This window comes from Balaenoptera musculus, chromosome 10 (assembly GCF_009873245.2).
Source record: "Balaenoptera musculus isolate JJ_BM4_2016_0621 chromosome 10, mBalMus1.pri.v3, whole genome shotgun sequence".
Taxonomy (NCBI): domain Eukaryota; kingdom Metazoa; phylum Chordata; class Mammalia; order Artiodactyla; family Balaenopteridae; genus Balaenoptera; species Balaenoptera musculus.
Window position 1 is genome coordinate 97475061 of NC_045794.1, and position 17987 is coordinate 97493047.

The 17987-nt window shown below is 55.2% G+C and overlaps 1 protein-coding gene across 1 annotated transcript in view; it reads left to right on the forward strand.

Annotated features, from left to right (window-relative positions):
• SREBF2 (sterol regulatory element binding transcription factor 2) overlaps positions 1-17987 on the forward strand; it is a 60309-nt gene that overhangs the window by 39357 nt on the left and 2965 nt on the right. The window contains exons 11-17 of the mRNA XM_036864726.1: positions 2118-2287; positions 8110-8278; positions 9790-9907; positions 10745-10854; positions 12013-12145; positions 14617-14785; positions 16914-17099. Of these exons, the coding sequence (XP_036720621.1) occupies positions 2118-2287; positions 8110-8278; positions 9790-9907; positions 10745-10854; positions 12013-12145; positions 14617-14785; positions 16914-17099 (1055 nt within the window). The remainder of the gene's footprint in view (positions 1-2117; positions 2288-8109; positions 8279-9789; positions 9908-10744; positions 10855-12012; positions 12146-14616; positions 14786-16913; positions 17100-17987) is intronic.

Here is a 17987-nt window from a genome sequence, read left to right on the forward strand (position 1 = left end):
GGCTTTCTGGTAAGTCTCGGCTTTGCATGAAAGGATGCGTGGAGTTCACCAGCTCTGCAGAAGGGGAGGTGCCTTCCAGGCAGAGGGATGCACGTTCCCAAGGAGGAACCCCACGTGGGTGGCTCTGGAGGAGAACATTTCAGCGGTCCCCAAGGTGGCTGTGCAAGGGGAGAGGGATGGGAGCCAGCGCAGTGGAGGAAATGACGTCATCAGGTCTGTGCTTCTGAGGTCGAGAAGATTCTCTCTGAAGAGAGGATTGAGGCTGCCTTCAGGAAGGACCAGTGGAAGCTAATGCAGGTGCCAAGAGGACAAGACAGAGAGAAAGGAGAAAGTGGGGTTGACAGGCCTTGGGGACTCATTGGACGGGAAGGGTAAGGAAAGGAGCTGGCTGAGATGATTCCCTAGTTCCTTGCTTGAGAGTTTGGGTGAACGCTGTTGCCACCAGCAAAGGTGAGGAAAACAAGAGGAAAAGCAGTTTTCTAGGGAGGAGGTGAGAAGTTCCGCTCGGGACACTTGCCTGTGAGACACCGAGGGGAAATGATGCAGTGGTGGGGGCCACGCTGGATCTGTAGCCCAAGGAAAGGAGCTGGGTCTTTGGCCTGCAGGTGAGAATGAAAACCATGGGCGCTGATGAGAGGGCTTGTGGTGAAGGGGGGCCCCTTGAGGGCATGTGGAAGGAGACCCGCACGGAAGGGGCAGGCCCGGGACAAGGAGTCGGGCGGAGGCTGCCTGAGAGGTGGTCAGGCAGGAGAGGCCAAGATGCTTGGTGTAGGGGTAGCAAAGTCAGAGGGTTCAAGAAGGGAAGTTGCTGCTGGGCCACCGATAAGATGAGGGCAGAGAGCAGCAGTGGGATGTGGTAACAGGAAGGCAATAGGAGGCCCTGGTGGCTGAGGGAGCTTCAGCCCAGGCCCCAGGGGGAATGGAGGCGAGACACTGGGGCCAGCTGTGGGGTGTGAACACCTGGGGCCTTCGTAGAGTTCTAGCAGAGAGCCATTTGCAGACCTGCCCTGCTTGTCTGCCGCGTCAGCGTGCCTGGGCCCGGGGGGGAACCAGCTCCACCCCAGGTCTCTGATTTGGAGGCTGCATCTGTGCAGGAGAGTTCCAGCTGGGACGGTTCACGTCGCTCATCCTGCCCACGTTCACTGAGCGCCCTGTGGGCCTGGCCCTGCGCAAGGCACCAAGAGGACAGAGGTGACTAAGAGGTGACGTGGTCCCCACACTGCCCTCCGCCTTCCTTCCCTGCAAAGGAGAAAGCCCAGTCAGTGGTGCCTCCCGGGGGAGACCAACACCTAACGCCTGTGCAGAATGAAGTCTGGGGGCTGATAAATGACCAGAGAGGCCGGGTGGGGTTGGGAGGCCTGGCTGGGCCACCCCTGAGGCTCAGCACAGCGAGGCGCCTGCTTGCCTCGGGCACCTCCCTGCGCTGTGGTGAGGGCCGAAGCAGGCGGCAGCGCGAAAGCCTCAGAGCCTCGACGGGCCCCAGGGCCTGAGCAAGGGCACTCTGGTCCCTGAGTTCAGGGCCACCGCAGACCAGCTGTACAGCCCTCACGGGAGGGTTAGTAAGCCTCTCCTGGCCTTCCACCTCCGCCCCATGATGTGTCCGCTGTCACGGCTCAGTTGTGTGTCACGTGCCCCCCCTCAGAAGGGTGTGCGCTTATATACTGTGGGGTCTTGTTGAATGAAAATAAATTCACATCAGTTTGTTCTTGGGTTTTTGTCTTTAATTTTTATAACCTTTCTCGCAACATTTGGAGACACAGGATTGTGTTAGCAGGACGTGGCCATGCTGTTGACGCCGTTTTGGAAAGCATTGCGGTTCGCGCCTCTGAGTCCTGTTCACCGGCCTGCAGTCACAGCCACTCCCATGACACAGGGCTGGGGCCATGGGCCAGGCCTGTGACCTGTGTTTTCTCTTGTCCCCAGCAACCTGTGAGGCAGAAAGGAGCACACCGCTACTAAGTCACAGAGCCTGGCACCCCATCCAGGACTGTCTGATCACCAAGCTCACAGACTTTCTCCTCTGGTTCTGCTGTTGCTGCGATTGTGCTTGAGAAAGCAGGAAAAAGCTTGGGTTGAGGGAATCTGTCAACAATCGTTGTCCGTTTCTGCCGCCATAGGCAAGCTTCCTGTGGGATCCGCCTGTTCAGATGTACACATGGCTTTGTGCGCTGTGAACCTGGCTGAATGTGCAGAGGAGAAAATCCCCCCGAGCACGCTGGTTGAGATCCATCTCACGGCCGCCATGGGGCTCAAGACCCGGTGTGGAGGCAAGCTGGGCTTCCTGGCGGTGAGTGTCCTTCATTTCCCTCTGTGGACCTTCGCTGAGTGCCCTTCCCAGCCAGGAGCCAAGATGTGAACATAGGTGTGGGCCCCCACCCTTGGGGGCCGACCACTTAGAGGGGTAGACATTCATTCAGTGGGTCATTCCACAAATACTTAGGGCAGTGAACACAACAGATGAAATTCTTCCCTTACAAGCATAACAAGGCATTTTAGTGCCCTGAGGTGAGGAGATTGATTCAGTGATAAGAGCGACCTGTATTCAGGGGTTAATATATGACTCTTCTGCTTGGAATCTTCTGGTTGTGTCTCCTGGTTCTTTTACTCACTCAGAGGTATTCTATTTGGTACCTTGTGTTGATCACGGCACTGTGGGTCCAGAAGTGGAAAACAATGTATGTCTTGTGAGGAGCTCAGGTCAGATTCTGGGTGGGAACTGGGGTTTCAGGCGCCTCCAGTGAGCCTGACACAGGGCCAGCCTCGGGAATTCACAACTGGGTAATTCACAGTCCTTGTTACCAGCTAGTTCCCAGCCTCTGCTGACCTCAGGCTTCCTCTTACTGCAGCAGACATAGGCACGTTTCATTCCATGTCTACTTTGGGTAGGCTGACCAACACATCAGCTGTGTTCAGAAAAGAATGATCACATCCCCCCCATCCGTTTCCATATCTCATTAATAGCGCTCATGAGCTGAGAATGAGCAGGAACGTGCCCTGTGGTGACACTGATACGTTTCTTGAAGTGTGTCACCGTAACCTGGGTGACGAAGGGCATGGGAGAGCCCAGTGTACTTTCTGTGTCTCAACCCTGTTTCCAAGACCCAAATAAGGCGTTCATTCAGCACACGTGACTGAGTCCCTGCTCTAGGCCAGGCACGTCCCAGGGAGGGCGTGCAGTGACCAGCAGGACAGCCGCCCTGCCTGGGGGAGCACACAGTCTGTCAGGGAAACCAGACCAGGGCCAGGCCTCCGGGGCGGCAGAGGAGTGTGAGGGTGGGGCTACCCTGGCTGCCCAGAGAGCTCACTGGGCTCCCGACCCCATCTTAGAGTAAGTCAAGGTGGGCATTCTGGGCAAAGTGAATCTAGGCTGGGCGCAGTCCTAGTGCTCTGGGCCAATGTCGTTACATTTGTAACTTCTCTGCCTCCCAGAAGTATTTTGAAGGCATTAATTTTATGGAAATACAACATACATACAGAAAAATGTGCACATTTTAACTTAACAGCTATTTTCACGAAGTGAACTTACGCATGTAAACAACCACCCAGATCAAGAAGTGGTACGTTCCCATCACCCCCAAAAGCCTCCTGCAGGCCTTCACTCACGCTGCCCCCCACAGAGGTGACCATCATTCTGATTTCTGTCACCGTAATTTAACCCACCTGTTGTTTGTTGTTCCTGTAAATCTTTTATTGAAGTACAATATACATGTAGAAAAGTACGCAAATTATAAATACACAGGTCAGGGACTTCCCTGGTGGTCCAGTGGCTAGGACTCTGTGCTCCCAATGCAGGGGGCCCGGGTTTGATTCCTGGTCAGGGAACTAGATCCCACATGCCGCAACTAAAAAGGATCCGACATGCTGCAACTAAAGATCCCACATGCCGCAACTAAAGATCCCGTGTGCCGCAATGAAGATCCCGTGTGCCGCAACTAAGTACTTATTTGGCACAGCCAAATAACTAATAAATAAAATATTTAAAAATAATATTAATAAATAAGTAAATAAATAAATACACAGGTCAGTGACTTCACAAAATGAACACACTCTTATAACCAGCAGACAGATCAAGAAACAGAACACGACCAAGATCCCGGAAGCCTACCTTGGGCCCCTTGCAGTCAGCAAACTGCCCCTCCCCCCAAGCCCTCCAGCCAAGTGACCACTATCCCCATGAAAGGAGAGTCACACATATGTCCTGTATACGTCTGGCTGTCTTGGCTCAGCGTCATGTGTAAGGTTCATTTATGCTGCGTGTACTTACAGATTGCCCATTCTCATTACGTTATAGTAGTCCATTGTATGACTAGACGCTTATAAGTGGACTTCTGGGTTGTTTCCTGTTTTTGGTTATTGTGAATAGTGCTGCTGTGAACATCCCTGTTCATCTTTCAGTGAACATGTGGCTGCGTTTCTGGGATGGCACTGCTAGGTCAGAGGTTATGCATATGTTCAGCTTCAGTAGACACTGCCTGACAGTTTTCCAAAGTGGATGTACCAATTTTCACCTCACCAACAGTGGAAAGAGTTCCAGTTCTGCACCCTCACCAACCACATGACAGTGTTGTTTTTTTAGCCCTGCTGGTGGTATCTCATAGTTTTCATTTGTAATTCCCAGGTGATGAAAGATGTTGAGCACCGTTTCATTGGCCATTTGGATAGTTTGATGGCCATTTGGGTAGTCTCTTTTGTGAAAACCCTGTTCAAGTCTTTTACCTGTTTTTTATTTGTGACGTCTTTCTTTATGTTGGTTTGAGGAGTTCTTTATTCTGGCTACGATCCTTTGTTGGATATGTGCTTTGCATATATCGTTTCCCTCTGTGACTTGCCTGTTCTCTCTCTCAGTGGTGTTGATTGATGAGCACAAGTTCTTTTTTTTTTTATTTTGGCTGTGTTGGGTCTTTGTTGCTGTGCGCGGGCTTTCTCTAGTTGCGGCGAGCAGGGGCTGCTCTCTTCGTTGCGGTGAGCAGGCTTCTCATTGCGGTGGCTTCTCGTTGCGGAGCGTGGGCTCTAGGTGTGTGGGCTTCAGTAGTTGTGGCATGAGGGCTCAGTAGCTGTGGCTCGCGGGCTCTAGCGCTCAGGCTTAGTAGTTGTGGCGCACAGGCTTAGTTGCTCCGCGGCACGTGGGATCTTCCCAGACCAGGGCTCGAACGCCTGTCCCCTGCATTGGCAGGCAGATTCTTAACCACTGCACTACCAGGGAAGTCTGAGCACAAGTTCTTAATGTTCATGAAATCCAGATTATTCGTCTTTTCCTTAGCAATTAGACATTTTATGTCCTGTTTAATATATCTTTATCCTACCCCAGTGTCATGAAGATACTCTCCTATGGTATCTGCTAGTCACTTTATTTTCAAATGTTCACACATAGGTCTATAATCCACTTGGAACTGATTTTTGTATGAGTTGGAGGTAGGGTTGCAAGATCGACTTTTTTTTCATATGTATTATCTCCCAACCCCAGAATCTGTTGTTAAAATGACTGCCCTTTCCACACTGCACCAAGTGGCACCTTTTGCGTAAATTAAATGTCCACGTGTGATGAGTCTCCTTCTGGACGCTCTAGTCAGTTCCATTGCACCAACACCGCACACCCCTAATGGCCAAGCCCTCGAATACGTCTTGATATCTGGAAGTGTCAGTCCTCCGGCTCTAGTGACTAGTGTTTGCTCTTTACCTTGCCATATAAATTTTAGGATCATCCCATCATCCCAGAAATCCCACTGGGGTTTTGATTGTCTTTGTTGCTAAGACGCAGCTGTTCTTTAATGGGCTACTCAGCCCATTTGAGGAAGGCATGTGTGTAACAGCTGAGGATCAGGAAAATGGTTCCCTAATAAGTGTCCCCCCACCCCAAAAATATTGGGTATGCCTAACAATCAGTGAGCAGTTTAATGTGCATGTGCTCAGTTTTCTTCCTGCACGTCAGAACATATATGCATTATAATTTATTTAATGTGATCATACCAGAAACCCTGTTTTGCCACTTGCTTTTTTCAACCAGATTATAAGTCTTGGGCCTCCTATTCCACAGAGGTACGTGCCGCTCCAGCATGTGTAAATACCGTCCTTGATGGAACCAGTGTGCCGCTGCGAGATGTTTGGGTTTCCAGCATTTGCAGTTAGAAACAGTGCTGCAGGGAGTACCCTCACCCGCTTGTACAAATACCTCTTCAGGTTAAGTCTAGAGGTAGTGATGCTGGGTCAAAGAGTATCAGTATTTGGAAAATCAGTGGTATTGCCAAGTGTGCATTTTCATTAAGGTGGGAAAAGGAGAGGAACCAGTCTCTAGGAAAGTAGCTGCCCCTCTCATCTGTTTGCTTCTCTTGGAAGGGGAATGAGAGACCCAGATAGTACTTTCTTAAATAGGAAGAAGCTTTGAATTTGGTGGAATGTATTTAGCCAGCAAATGAGTCAGGCATTGGGGGTCACGCAGAGGGCTGGCCTCCGTGAAAATGGTGTAGACCAGAGGTTGCCAAGCTTTCTTGGTTCGCGGCACCCTTTGTACCTCAGTAATTTTTTCATGGTTTCCTTGGGCTAAAGGAAATACCTAACAGTTCTGTTTGTTAATTAGGTGCAAACATCTTAATAGATATATTTGTCTTAACAACTTAGTGGCCACTTGGAAAAATAATACACAAAACTGAAGGAAGAAATAATGTTTGATTTCTATTCTTAATAACCATAGCTACTTACTAATGGGATGTGTGTGCCTGCTGCATGTGCCTTCTCAGACTTTGAAATCAGGCTGGACGCCACCACCTTCACTTCCTGTCCCATACCAGCTTTCACGCCGCACTTGCTTTTTGTTACAACAGCCTCCAAAAACTCAGCTTCCCAAAGATGACACCACCCAGAGGACGGTCATGCAGTCTCACATTGAGACCACACTGCCTCCATCTAGCAGTTTACATGGTGTCTGATTCATGTTGAGCATTGCTGTGTTCCCCCCCAAAGTGTGAAATATCCAGCGGCACCCCTGTGAGTTTGCTGTGGTGCTTTGGGGTGCCTTGGCACACAGTTTGAGAACCACCGAGTCGGACTGGAGTGGGAGGACGTAACCTGGAGTTGGAACTGGCCCAGGGGTACAGGGTGGCCCTCAGGATCCAAACAGTTCTGAGTCTCCTGCCACAGCCGCTCAATTCAGCAATTAGCAGATGAGTTATGGTGGTGGGGTTGCTCCTCAGCCCCAGCTTGAGTGAATTCTAGTGGTATCGAGTGGTTTTTATGGGTTGGAAAACATGGGTTTTAGAATAAAGATATCCTTACTCAAAAAATGACACAATTTCTGAAAACATGGATAGACAACATTGTCCCTACAATTCTTATTCCTGGGGCCCTGGAGTAATGTTACCCTGTGGGCAGAAGAGGGGCCTGGGAAACTGGGGCACTGGCTCTTTGAATTGTCCAGCAAAGAGGCTTTCAGGTCTTTTCTTCACTAGACCAGTGTTCACTTCAAGGGCTCATCCGGGGATGGCAGGGGGTTCTCTTTAGGGGGCTGGACGAGCCTCCGGTCTGCCCTTTCACTCCAGTGCTTTCTAGAGTGACGGTGATGGTAAGTAACAGTCACTGACCGCTTGCCGGTGCCTCTTCTAAACTCTTCACACTCGGGGGTAAAAGAGATGAAAATTAGTCAAAGCAGAATACAGTTTTGCCTAAAAATACTCTGAAAGATATGTAATTAAAATGACAGATGAGAAAAAGTTCCAGGATCCAGGGGGCCACCTGGCTAGGGTGCAGCGCCATTGACGGCGCTGAGGGCTGAAGTGCCGCGAGGGGCCTGGGAGAGCCCTCCTCAGCTCTGCAGTTGAATGCCAGCACAGCCCAGAACAAGATTCGAGTGGGGTTAGGCAGACCCAGCAGGACAGGGTGCAGCCGGGCCCCCGTGGGTGCCTTGAGGCCCCACCCCCATCCAGCTGGGGCTTGTACGCGGTCATCAAGCCCGGCAGGCTCCACCGGGGCCGTGGCCCTGGTTTCAGTGAGGGCATTTCCTTCCAGGTATGTGAGTGTCCCAGCCCTCCTGCCTCCCTTCCCCAGCCTGCCTCCACCATGGTGGCGCAGCCAGCGTTTTGCCACCCTGCTGTCACCATGGTCCTTGTCCTTCCACAGAGCTACTTCCTCAGTCGCGCCCAGAGCCTGTGTGGCCCCGAGCGCAGCGCTGTTCCCGACTCGCTGCGCTGGCTCTGCCACCCACTGGGCCAGAAGTTTTTCATGGAGCGGAGCTGGTCCGTGAAGTCGGCTGCCAAGGAGAGTCTGTACTGCGCCCAGAGGAACCCAGGTGAGAGCACCTGTGCAGCTATGAGAGCCACCGGTACCGCAGGGTGGCTACACTCCAGACACGTGGGGACACAGGATGCCTCAGCCGTGTTTCCCTTAAACTCAGGGAGGTCATGAGCCTGGTCAGCAGCTAAGCTGAGTTTGCAGCTCGCCTCTCTGACATGGAGAGCCTGTGGTCCTGACATCAGTCACACCGCCACACGTTACTAATGGTGATTGAGCACCAGCTGGAATCTTGCCCTTGTTCTGGGCGCTTTGGAGACTCAGAGGATGTGTGGAGTTGCTGTTTGCTGGCCCCAATCTCCCGCTCCCCCTGGAAAGCAGACAGACATAGACGGAGCAGTTAGGGAACAACAGGCGACAGACGGTCATCAAATGCTCAGAGTGGTGGCAGGGACAGGGCTCCAGGCGTTGGGAGGAGATGCTGGCTTGCTGTCCCCAGTGTTTGACAGTGATTGGAGTTGACTCGCCTGGCCTCGGAGCAGGAGAGGCTGGTCGGGTTGGCTCAGACTTGAGCAGCCGTGGCTTTCTGCTTTCTGCGCTTTTCCTCTCTCTGAACTGGGAGTCTGGGGCGAGTCAGACATGTCCTGCAGGTACAGGGGTGTGTGTCAAACATTTTGTGGGGGAGGGGGGTTCCACCGTCATTTCTTTTTAATAACTTTATTGCTCAAAGGAAGAGTGATGTGCAACACCAGAAAGTAATGATGAAAGCAAAAGCCATCGTAAATCTCAGCTGCGTCGCCAGGCTGCTTTGTCTGCGCCGTGGACTGCCCCTGGCTCTCTCACCTCTGGTGGCTCTGGCTCTAGGCCTTCTCACCCAGAATGTGTTCATAAGTGTCCTGCCTCCCCCTTCTTGTCAAATTGAAACCCACACGGCTGTGGCGTGTGAGTGAGGGGAAGGCTGGTGACGCCCTGCTTTGGGCCTGCCAGCTGGGGGGGCCTGTCGGTGACAATCAGCTGTCACAAGCATTGCAAGGCTTCTTGTTTAATAGGCTCAGCCAGACAATTGCTGGCCACAGGCCCCACGCAAAGGTTCTGGTAAGCGGGAGCGGGGTTTCCCTAATCCCGCCAGGCAGCAGCTGGCGCCACGTTCCCCTCTGCTGGCTGTCCTCCTGAGCCACAGGAGAAGAGGCAGTCCCTGAGACGTGCACAGGTGTACTGTCCACCTTCCCATCTCCTGTCTTCTGACGAGGCTTGTGGCTGCCACACAGCTCCCAACCTTGAACGGAAGCGCTGGCCGTTGTGCCAGGAGGCACAGCACTCCTCACACGCCCCCCCGGAGCCAGTCCAGGACCCGCGTAGTCTTGGACTTGCCAACCCTCCCCGCCCCCATCCCCACCTTCTGACTGTTTAACAGGCAGTCTGGGGTCTGTTGAGGACTTTTGCCCCCATTCGGAGGGGATAGCTGCTCCTTGGGTTCCTCTCCCCACCCTCTATTTTCTCTGTAAGGCAAAATAAGCCCATAAGTGAGACCCACTTATCCCTTCTCCTGGCCTTCCTCCTCTTCTTCAGCTGACCCCATCGCCCAGGTGCACCAGGCCTTCTGCAGGAACCTGCTGGAGCGAGCTGTGGAGTCCTTGGTGAAACCTCAGGCCAAGAAGAAAGCTGCAGACCAGGAAGAGGAGAGCAGGTACTGACCCCAGGAGGGGCCCCCTGCCTCGGGCCGTCTGCCCAGGAAGCGCAGAGGCGGCTGTGAGGCCTAGAAGGAAACAAGCCCTAGTGTAGGGGTCAAGAGGGAAATCCAGTGATTCCTTCATGTTTATTTCTTGAACCTGGCAGCCCCACGAGAGCCCTCTGTGGGCTCTGACCTGGCCTCTTTGCCTTTTACTGCCAGACCAAGTGTATCACTTTCCCCCTTTTTCTCCTTTTTATCCATCCCTTCACCAAGTGGAGTCAGTTCTTGGAGCAGTCAGGGATTTGATTCTTTTGCTTTGCTCTTTGCCAGGGGAAAGGTGGCCTGTGGAGGGTGTGGAATGGAATGTGGGGAGCTTGGCAGAAGGCAGGCGCTCTGGCCCAGACATCTTGTGGGACCCCGACCTGTATTGAGTGTGTCAGGCAGTGTCTTATTCTTACAGAGTTATTGAGCGCAGTCTTTCCTTCACAGAGTCAGACCTGAGAGGCAGACGGGCCAGGGTCATCTGGTTCACGGCCCAGTCCTGACTGGAGTGCACCTGAGCGGAGAGGGGAGGGCGGTCCTGCCTGGGAGTTCAGAAAACTTCTGGGCAGAGATGACAGTTGAATTGGGTCTTGAAGGGCGAGGGATGCAAGAGAAAGCTGGCTCTCCCGGCAGAGGGGAGAGTGTCAGGACCGGTGTCAGGGTGGCCTGGGGAGAGTGTGAGTGGTGTGAGAGGCAGAGCTCGGGGTGCCTGGCGTTGTGGGTCTCAGAGCTGGGGGCTGGCCAGCCAGGCCATGAGCGTGGTCCTTGTGTACATTCTGATGTGTGTGGGACCCTTTCTTTTCCTTCTAGTGAATTCTCCAGTGCTCTGGAGTACCTGAAATTACTTAATTCTTTTGTGGACTCTGTGGGGATTGTGACCGCCCCCTTCTCCAGCAGCTGCGTGCTCAAGTCAGCCCTTGGTAAGCATCTTGTGGGGCATCTCTGCAGGCCTCAGGTTGCTTGATTCAGCCCTTCACAGCCCTTGTGTCCCAGGGCTCAGGGTTAGTTATGAGTCTGCACTCGAGAATCTTCTCTGGATCTGAGGTGTGTATCTGCGGCCCCATGTAGCCCCCATGCACAGTTCCCCCGTGCTGGACAATGTTTTGGGGGCAGGAGGTCATGATCTTCCTAGAAGTGTGACCATGAGGGAGTTAGTGCCCTCCCTGGGCCCTGGATGGGAGGGGCAGGTCAGGAGTTCTCCCAAACGCTCAGAGCGGGCAGCAAGTGGTCCCGGCACTGGGAGCTGGTGAGGGGCTCACCTTTCAATACACAGTGGTCCCCAGGGCTGCTCTTGGGCCTGACACTCCGCCAAAGAGGCCTTTCATCCGGGCATCTATATTGCTACGGTACCCGTCGCCTTGGGTGGCACAGCACAACCACTGACTGAATTGGCACCAGGACATTCTTTGCTTCTGTCTCTAAACTGCCATCTGGGTGATGGCACACGAGCTGTCACCTCTTGCGCTTCTGAGGCTGCTGGGGGGCAGCGATGTGGAGCTCCCTTCTGGCCGCTCTCCCTAGAGAGAGAAGGATCCCAGAGAAGCAGCTGCCCCGTTGTGACCACTGACCTCGTGGCCTGTCTTTATTTCAGAATTTAGAAAAGAACACGTTCTTAGGCCTTTCATCGTACAGGTCCACTGAGAAAACTTAGCCTCAGAGAGGAAAACACTAAAGAGATTCTAACCTGAGCCTGTTACTACAAATACTTTGGAAACACCACTTTTCACAACTGTTGGAAGTTTAGGTTGTTTCCAGCTTTATACTTAAAAATAACACCACAGTGAACGTCTTCGTTGAGCTTTTTTTCTCTGTTTAGGCCAATTTCTTTGTGATGGATTGCCAAAAAAATGGGATTACTAGGTTAATAGGAGTGGACATTTTTAAGGCTGTTAATACAGATTGCCAAATGTGTTCTGAGATGGTGCTGGTTGGTCCTCCCACCAGAATCGTGTGAGAGGGCAGCCCACAGGCCCCAGCCCGTCGCCAGGAGGGAGAGGGGGCACGAACGAGGGGAACCAGGTGCAGCCCGCAGGCTCTGGTTTCTGTGGGTGCTGGAGCAGCGTTCTGTTCACCTCTAGGCCCAGACGTTGTCTGTCGGTGGTGGACGTCCGCGATCACCATGGCCATCAGCTGGCTCCAGGGAGACGACGCAGCTGTGCGCGCTCACTGTACCGAAGTGGAGCGTGTTCCCAAGGCCCTGGAAGTGACAGAGTGCGTAGCCCCCCTTGACCGCTTTCTTGCTTCTCTCCAGGGGAATCCCCAGCGCCAGCTGTGCCAGGCTCACTGGGTTAGTGGGAGGGAGCAGGTCTGGGTGGCCATCTGGGTGAAGGGTCAGGCAGCCTGGGGACTGCATGACAGATGGAGAGATGAAGTGAGGGGGTGAGGGCACCATGGAGAGACCAAACGTGGCGAGCACGTCTGTCCGTGTGTGTCACCCCAGCAGCGGTCAGCGCTGCCTCCGGGCCTCCTTGCACAGGCTGACGGGCAGGGAGAGCCGGCAGCCCCCAGCATCTTCAGAAGCTCCCGGTGGAGCCGGGCAGGGTGCGGATGGCTCACAGCCAGCACCGGCTTGTGAGGGCCCGAGGGTCCTTCTCTCACGTGCCAGCACTGCATCCAGTATCCTCTCCACCGCCCTCCACACCCCCACCGGCGCTATCACTAAAAAGGCCTTTAGCACAAGGCATCACTGGAGAGCTTTTGACAGTCCTCTTGGGGGACTCATGCCTGCTTCTTGGGGGCATTTGGCCCATGGTGACGAGCAGCCTGCTGATACCCTGGCTGCTTCTGACTGGATCTGAGTGTCCCTGACGTCTTCTGCCATTCGAGAGGAATTGTAAAATGCTCCAAGACGGAAAGGCCTCGCTGGGTCTTTCCTCAGAGCCAAGGCTGAGCAGATGCTTAACCAGGAGAGCGGGAGGGAGCTGAGAAAAGCAGGCTGAGGCAGGTTCCCTGAAGTCGGTCTGACACTCCGATTTCATTTAAGTAACCCATTTTTAAGCACCCTGACCAGTGAGCACCCACCCTGTGTGTGTTTTCTCCCAGTCAGTGCACCTGAGGAAACTGAGGCTCGACGGGTAAATCATCTAAAGTCACCTCACTTCTAAGAACAGAGCCCCGGCGTGCAGCTAAGACCCCCGGCAGGCGTTCCTTCCCCCGAACTCAGTCACTCCGGGGTCCCTTTGCTCTTTAGGGATAATGATGCTGTGGGACCCCTCCCCCAATCCCAGCCTCCCCATTGTCTCCCTGACCTGCTCTATGAAACGAGGCTAAGTTTCTCCAAAGAGTTGAACACCCGGCTTCTGGGGCAATGGCCATTAGGGAACAGGTGCAGATAATGGGACCAGTACTGTTCGTCACCACAGGTAGCAGCGAGTGGTATTGTGGCTACTTTACAGATGAGGAAACTGAGGCACAGATTGTTTGAATGACCATCTTAGGCGGCTTCTTAGTGGCAGTCCTGGTGGTTGAGCCTGCGTCTCTGATCCCTTCCTGTCGGCCACGAGCCGCATTCTGGGGTCTCCTGTACCCCTTCCATGATTCCGTCATTCCTTCCGCGAATACTTAGCTGAGAGCGTACTCGGTGTCGGCTGCGTTCTAGGCTCTGGGAGGCGGCAGTAAACAGCACAGCAAGTTATAGCCGTAAGTGAATAGACAGTGGCCGTCCTGCTCAGCGCCTACTCCTGTGGGAGCTGTCGCCTTGGCCTGTGCCAGGCCAGTCTCGGCTCCCGTGAAGCAGCCGGCGCATCGCTGGGAGGGGTTCCGGGCCAGAGGCCGGTCAGCCTCCGGGAGTTCGCACAGCGCCTGGTGAGGGAAGGAGGCGCATAATTGGGGGAGCCAGGGGGCCTGACCCGGGGGGCAGCCAGAGGAGGCTTGTAGGGGGCAGGACAGGAGAAGGCGCACGAGAGGGCCGGGCAGGTGGAACAAGTCTCAGGAGACAAGTGGGAAATGGTGAGAAAGGGTATTCCAGGCAAAGGCACCCACGTCAGCAGAGGCAAGGCGTGAGGAAGGGAAAGGAGATGAGCTTCGGTAGCCTGGAGCCTGGAGCAGGGTCAGAGGCAGACGGGAGGTAGGGCCGCGGCCAGGCTGAGAAGGGCCTTGTTTAGAGCTTGCTCTCCCTCTGCTCCCCTCACTTCCTCCCCCAGCCATGCTCGTTCCTGGATATTCTCACATGTGTCAGACACTCAGGGCCTTTGCATATGCTGCTCCTCTGCCTGGAACCCTCCTTCCTAGAAATCCACACTCCTGCTTCCCCGGTTCCTTCAGGAATTCCCTCAGGTTCCTTCTGCGTGAGTGTCACCTTTCCAGAGAGGACGTCCTTGACTGTCCTCTATAAAACGCCACCCCCTTCCTCTGCGTGACTTTCCTTCATGGCACGTGCACCACCTGGCATTACGCAGTCAGCATCTAATGCATTTATTGTCCGGCTCCTTCACTAGGAAATGAATGCCGTCAGCCTTCCTTGAATGAGGAAGGTGCTTAGGGGTGGGAAGCCTCCCTCACTCAGGGCTGTCATTTCCGATCTGGAGCTGGGGATCTGGAACCATTGTGGCAGCATTTGGTTTAACAGACAGACCCACGTGTCACAGCAGCGAGGGGGCAGTCGTCTCCGGCTTGGGCTCCCCCTTCATTCTCCGCAGGCGACGTGCACTGACCTCTTGCCTCTCGCCTCTCTCACCGCCCAGGAGCCCCCTGGTGAAGGCCGTCTTCCACACCTGCAGAGCTATGCACGCCTCACTCTCCGGGAAGGCGGACGGGCAGCAGAGTTCCTTCTGCCACTGTGAGAGGGCCAGTGGCCACCTGTGGAGCAGCCTCAACGTCAGTGGGGCCGCCTGCGACCCAGCCCTCAGCCATGTGAGTGGGGGCTGCTCTGGCCTCTCGGGGAGGTGCTCAGCTCTGCTGGGTAAGAGCTCTCTTACCCGCCTTGAGCCCACCCAGCCCATGGGGCTGTGCGAAAGACAGACCAGGCAAGCAGCCCCCTTCCCCAGAGCGTAGCCTGTGGGTCCAGGTGGCTTTCCTTTCAGTACTTGGACGAGCATGTTCCCACCTGAGTCCTGGGTCCTGCGGGCCCTCAGCTTGGTCAGCCCCAGGCGAACCTCAGCTGGCCAGGGCTCTGCATTTGGTCCAGGCAGCTTGCCCAACTCCCCAGGCCCCCGTGGGCCCCCGCCCCCTCGCATGCACATCCTGAGCCAGCTGAGCGTCCTGGGCACCCCCGTGGCTGGCTGCACACCCTCGAGCGGGCAGCTGTGGTGCATTGTAGTTGCATTGCATGTTCTGGCGGTACCCATGCAATGTTTCCACAGTGCATCACAGAGGCCTGCCCAGCCCTCGAGAGACTTCCAGCCAGGCCTTGTCAGAGGGCTCTGCTCTCGCTGCTGGGTCACAAGGCAGGGCCATCCGGGAGAGGGGAGGGGAGGCGTGCACGCAGCTGAAGGTGAAGCATCATCTGTTCACAGGGAGGAGCGTGGTTTCACTCCAGAAAGGGAGACAGGAGGTATGTCCTGGAGGGTCAGGCTCTGAGCCCCTCACTAGGGTTTGGTCTGGCACTTCTGGCTAGAGGTCATCAGTGGCCCCAGACTCTGGGGTGAACCCAGGACAGCAGCCAGCCCTACAGGACAGGCAGTGTGCCGACAGGGCCCAGGACCAAAGGCTCGAGGGGGAGCCACAGCTCGCTTTGTGCGATTCCTCTGCTGGTGTCCAGTACTGTTTGTCTTCATGAGAGAACTAGACTGTCTCAGCTTAGTTTGGGGAAGGAGAGAGAGGCTGCAGGCACCCTTGGGATTGGGGTTCCTGTGTCGGAGAATGAGCCTAGAAGAAGGGAACTCCACAGAGGCTGGCCTCCCTCAGGGGGCAGAATTCAGCCCCAGGCTGCTACCCCACCTCTTAGAAGTGCCACGTTTGTTTGAGGAGAGAGACCTCATCCGTGTCCCCCCGAAAGCTGTCAGCAGCCAAAAAACACTGTGGCCAAGGGTTAGGCAACGTGCAGGTTCAAGGCAGGGTGCAGGGTCTGGGGCAGCACTGCGACCTCCCCAGGTCCAGCACCCTGGAGAAGGGGAAAGCCAGGCTGGACAAGACGAGGAATGGCCTGGGGGAGTCCATCAGAGCCTGAGGGCTGCATGTGACCCATCTCGAGAAGCGCTGCTCCCTGGTGCTGAGGGCCCTCTGGAGCGAGGCAGGTGGCCTGGCCTTGTTGGTGCCTGGCGGCATCTGTGCTTAATGGCACCAGTGTGGGCTGAGGCCAGTGCTTCTGAGGCCGGGCATGGTGCCTACACGCAGTGCTCTCATGTGACGCTCACTGCAGCCCTGAGGTGCCCGTTTTGTGGGTGAGGAAACAGGCTCAGAGAGGTTTGGTCATATGTCAGGGTAGATCTGGGTCAGTGGATCCAAACCCAAGCATTCAGCTGCTCTGCGGCTCTGCCTTCTTGGGCTCCTGTCTCCCCGACCCCAGAGGCCACTTGGGCCGGGCCTTGGTTGCCCTCTGTTGAAGCGAGCCTCTTCTCCCTGGTCCTCCATCTCCAGGCTCTGCTGCCACTTCAGGCTTTTGGATTCCACTGGAAGGAATGGGGCCGAGGCACCTTTTGAGTATCTCAGCCTTTCGGCCAGCCATGGGAGGGCTCCTGTGAGGTGGGAGGGACCTGTGATTTCCTGTCAGACCCGTGACGGTTTTATTCCTGTCCTCGCCACTTGTGTCCCCTACACGAGCCTGCAGCCTCTCTCTGAGCCTTGGCTTCCTCACCCACAAGATGGGAGAACAGATCTACCACCTGGGGCCATGGAAAGGACTAGATGCCGTGAGCTTAAGTTCACTCTCCAGCTGTTCTCTTGCTCCCTGTGGGGTGTTTTCCAGGCTCCCCCGTCTGGGGTTCCGCCCTTCGTCCCGGAGCTGCCGGGTGTCAGGCTGGGGAGGGCCTGGTGGGTGCTGGGATCCTTGCCCCGGGAATCGGCCAGTCACCTGTCTCCTCCCTCGTGGCCCACCCTGCAGGTGGTCCAGCTGCTGACCTGTGACCTGCTCCTGTCGCTGCGGACAGCACTCTGGCAGAAACAAGCAGGAGCCAGCCAGGCCCTGGGTGAGACCTACCACGCGTCGGGCGCTGAGCTGGCTGGCTTCCAGCGGGACCTGGGCAGCCTGCGCAGGCTGGCACATAGCTTCCGCCCGGCCTACCGCAAGGTGAGGCCCGGCCTGCTGCCGGGGGAGGGCAGAACCCAGCACAGCACTGGCCTGGGGTCGTGGAGTCAGCCTCCTGAGGTCAGCTGAGCTGTCAGGCACTGGGCTGGGTGCCATGTATCCCCTTGTTTGGCTCATGTTGGTGGAGTACTTGCTGTGTGCCCAGCCCTGGAGCGTGGTGGTGAGCAGGCCACACGGCTGCAGACAGAGGACAACACAGATTGCGCCTCACCAGTTAAACTCGGGAATGGGGGGCTCTGGGGGCAGTGGGAGCAAGAAGGGGCTCCCAGCCTGAGCGGAGAGGGGCGGGAAGGCCACGAGGAAGCTCTACTCTGGCTTTCATAATTGGTGTCAGAGCAGCAGAATGCCCCTAGACATGCCTTTCATTCTTTTTCTGAGCCACTGGGGGCTTTGGTTCTGCTGCCTAATGCCCCACGTAACATCCCCTTGGCGATGGCTACACGGTCTGAGATAAGCTCTGAGGGCAGGTGTGTAACTGGGCTTACTGGACGCAAATCATTTCACTGTGTGGTTTATTTTTATTGCTAATTAGGGTAATATACTCAGCATGTTCTCGCCGCCTGAATTATTTTCCAGAAATTCAAGCGAGAAGGCCAGAAGTGTGGGGAGGGAAGGGTGCGAAAAAGAAGGGTCAGGGTGAGGCTGCCCCCACCCTAGGGTGCTATGGGGCCCTCGCAGGGTTACGCTGTGGCCCCTGTGTGCAGCGAGCCAGGACAGACATGGCAGGTGGAGTACAGTCATGTGAGAGCCACTCCCCTCGCCGTGGAGAAGAGGAAGTGTGCCCCAGGCACTGTGGCCCCCATCAAAGGCCTCCTTAGAAAAGACTGCCACCTGCCGAAGCCCTTCACCACCTCCCCCGGTGCCTTCCAG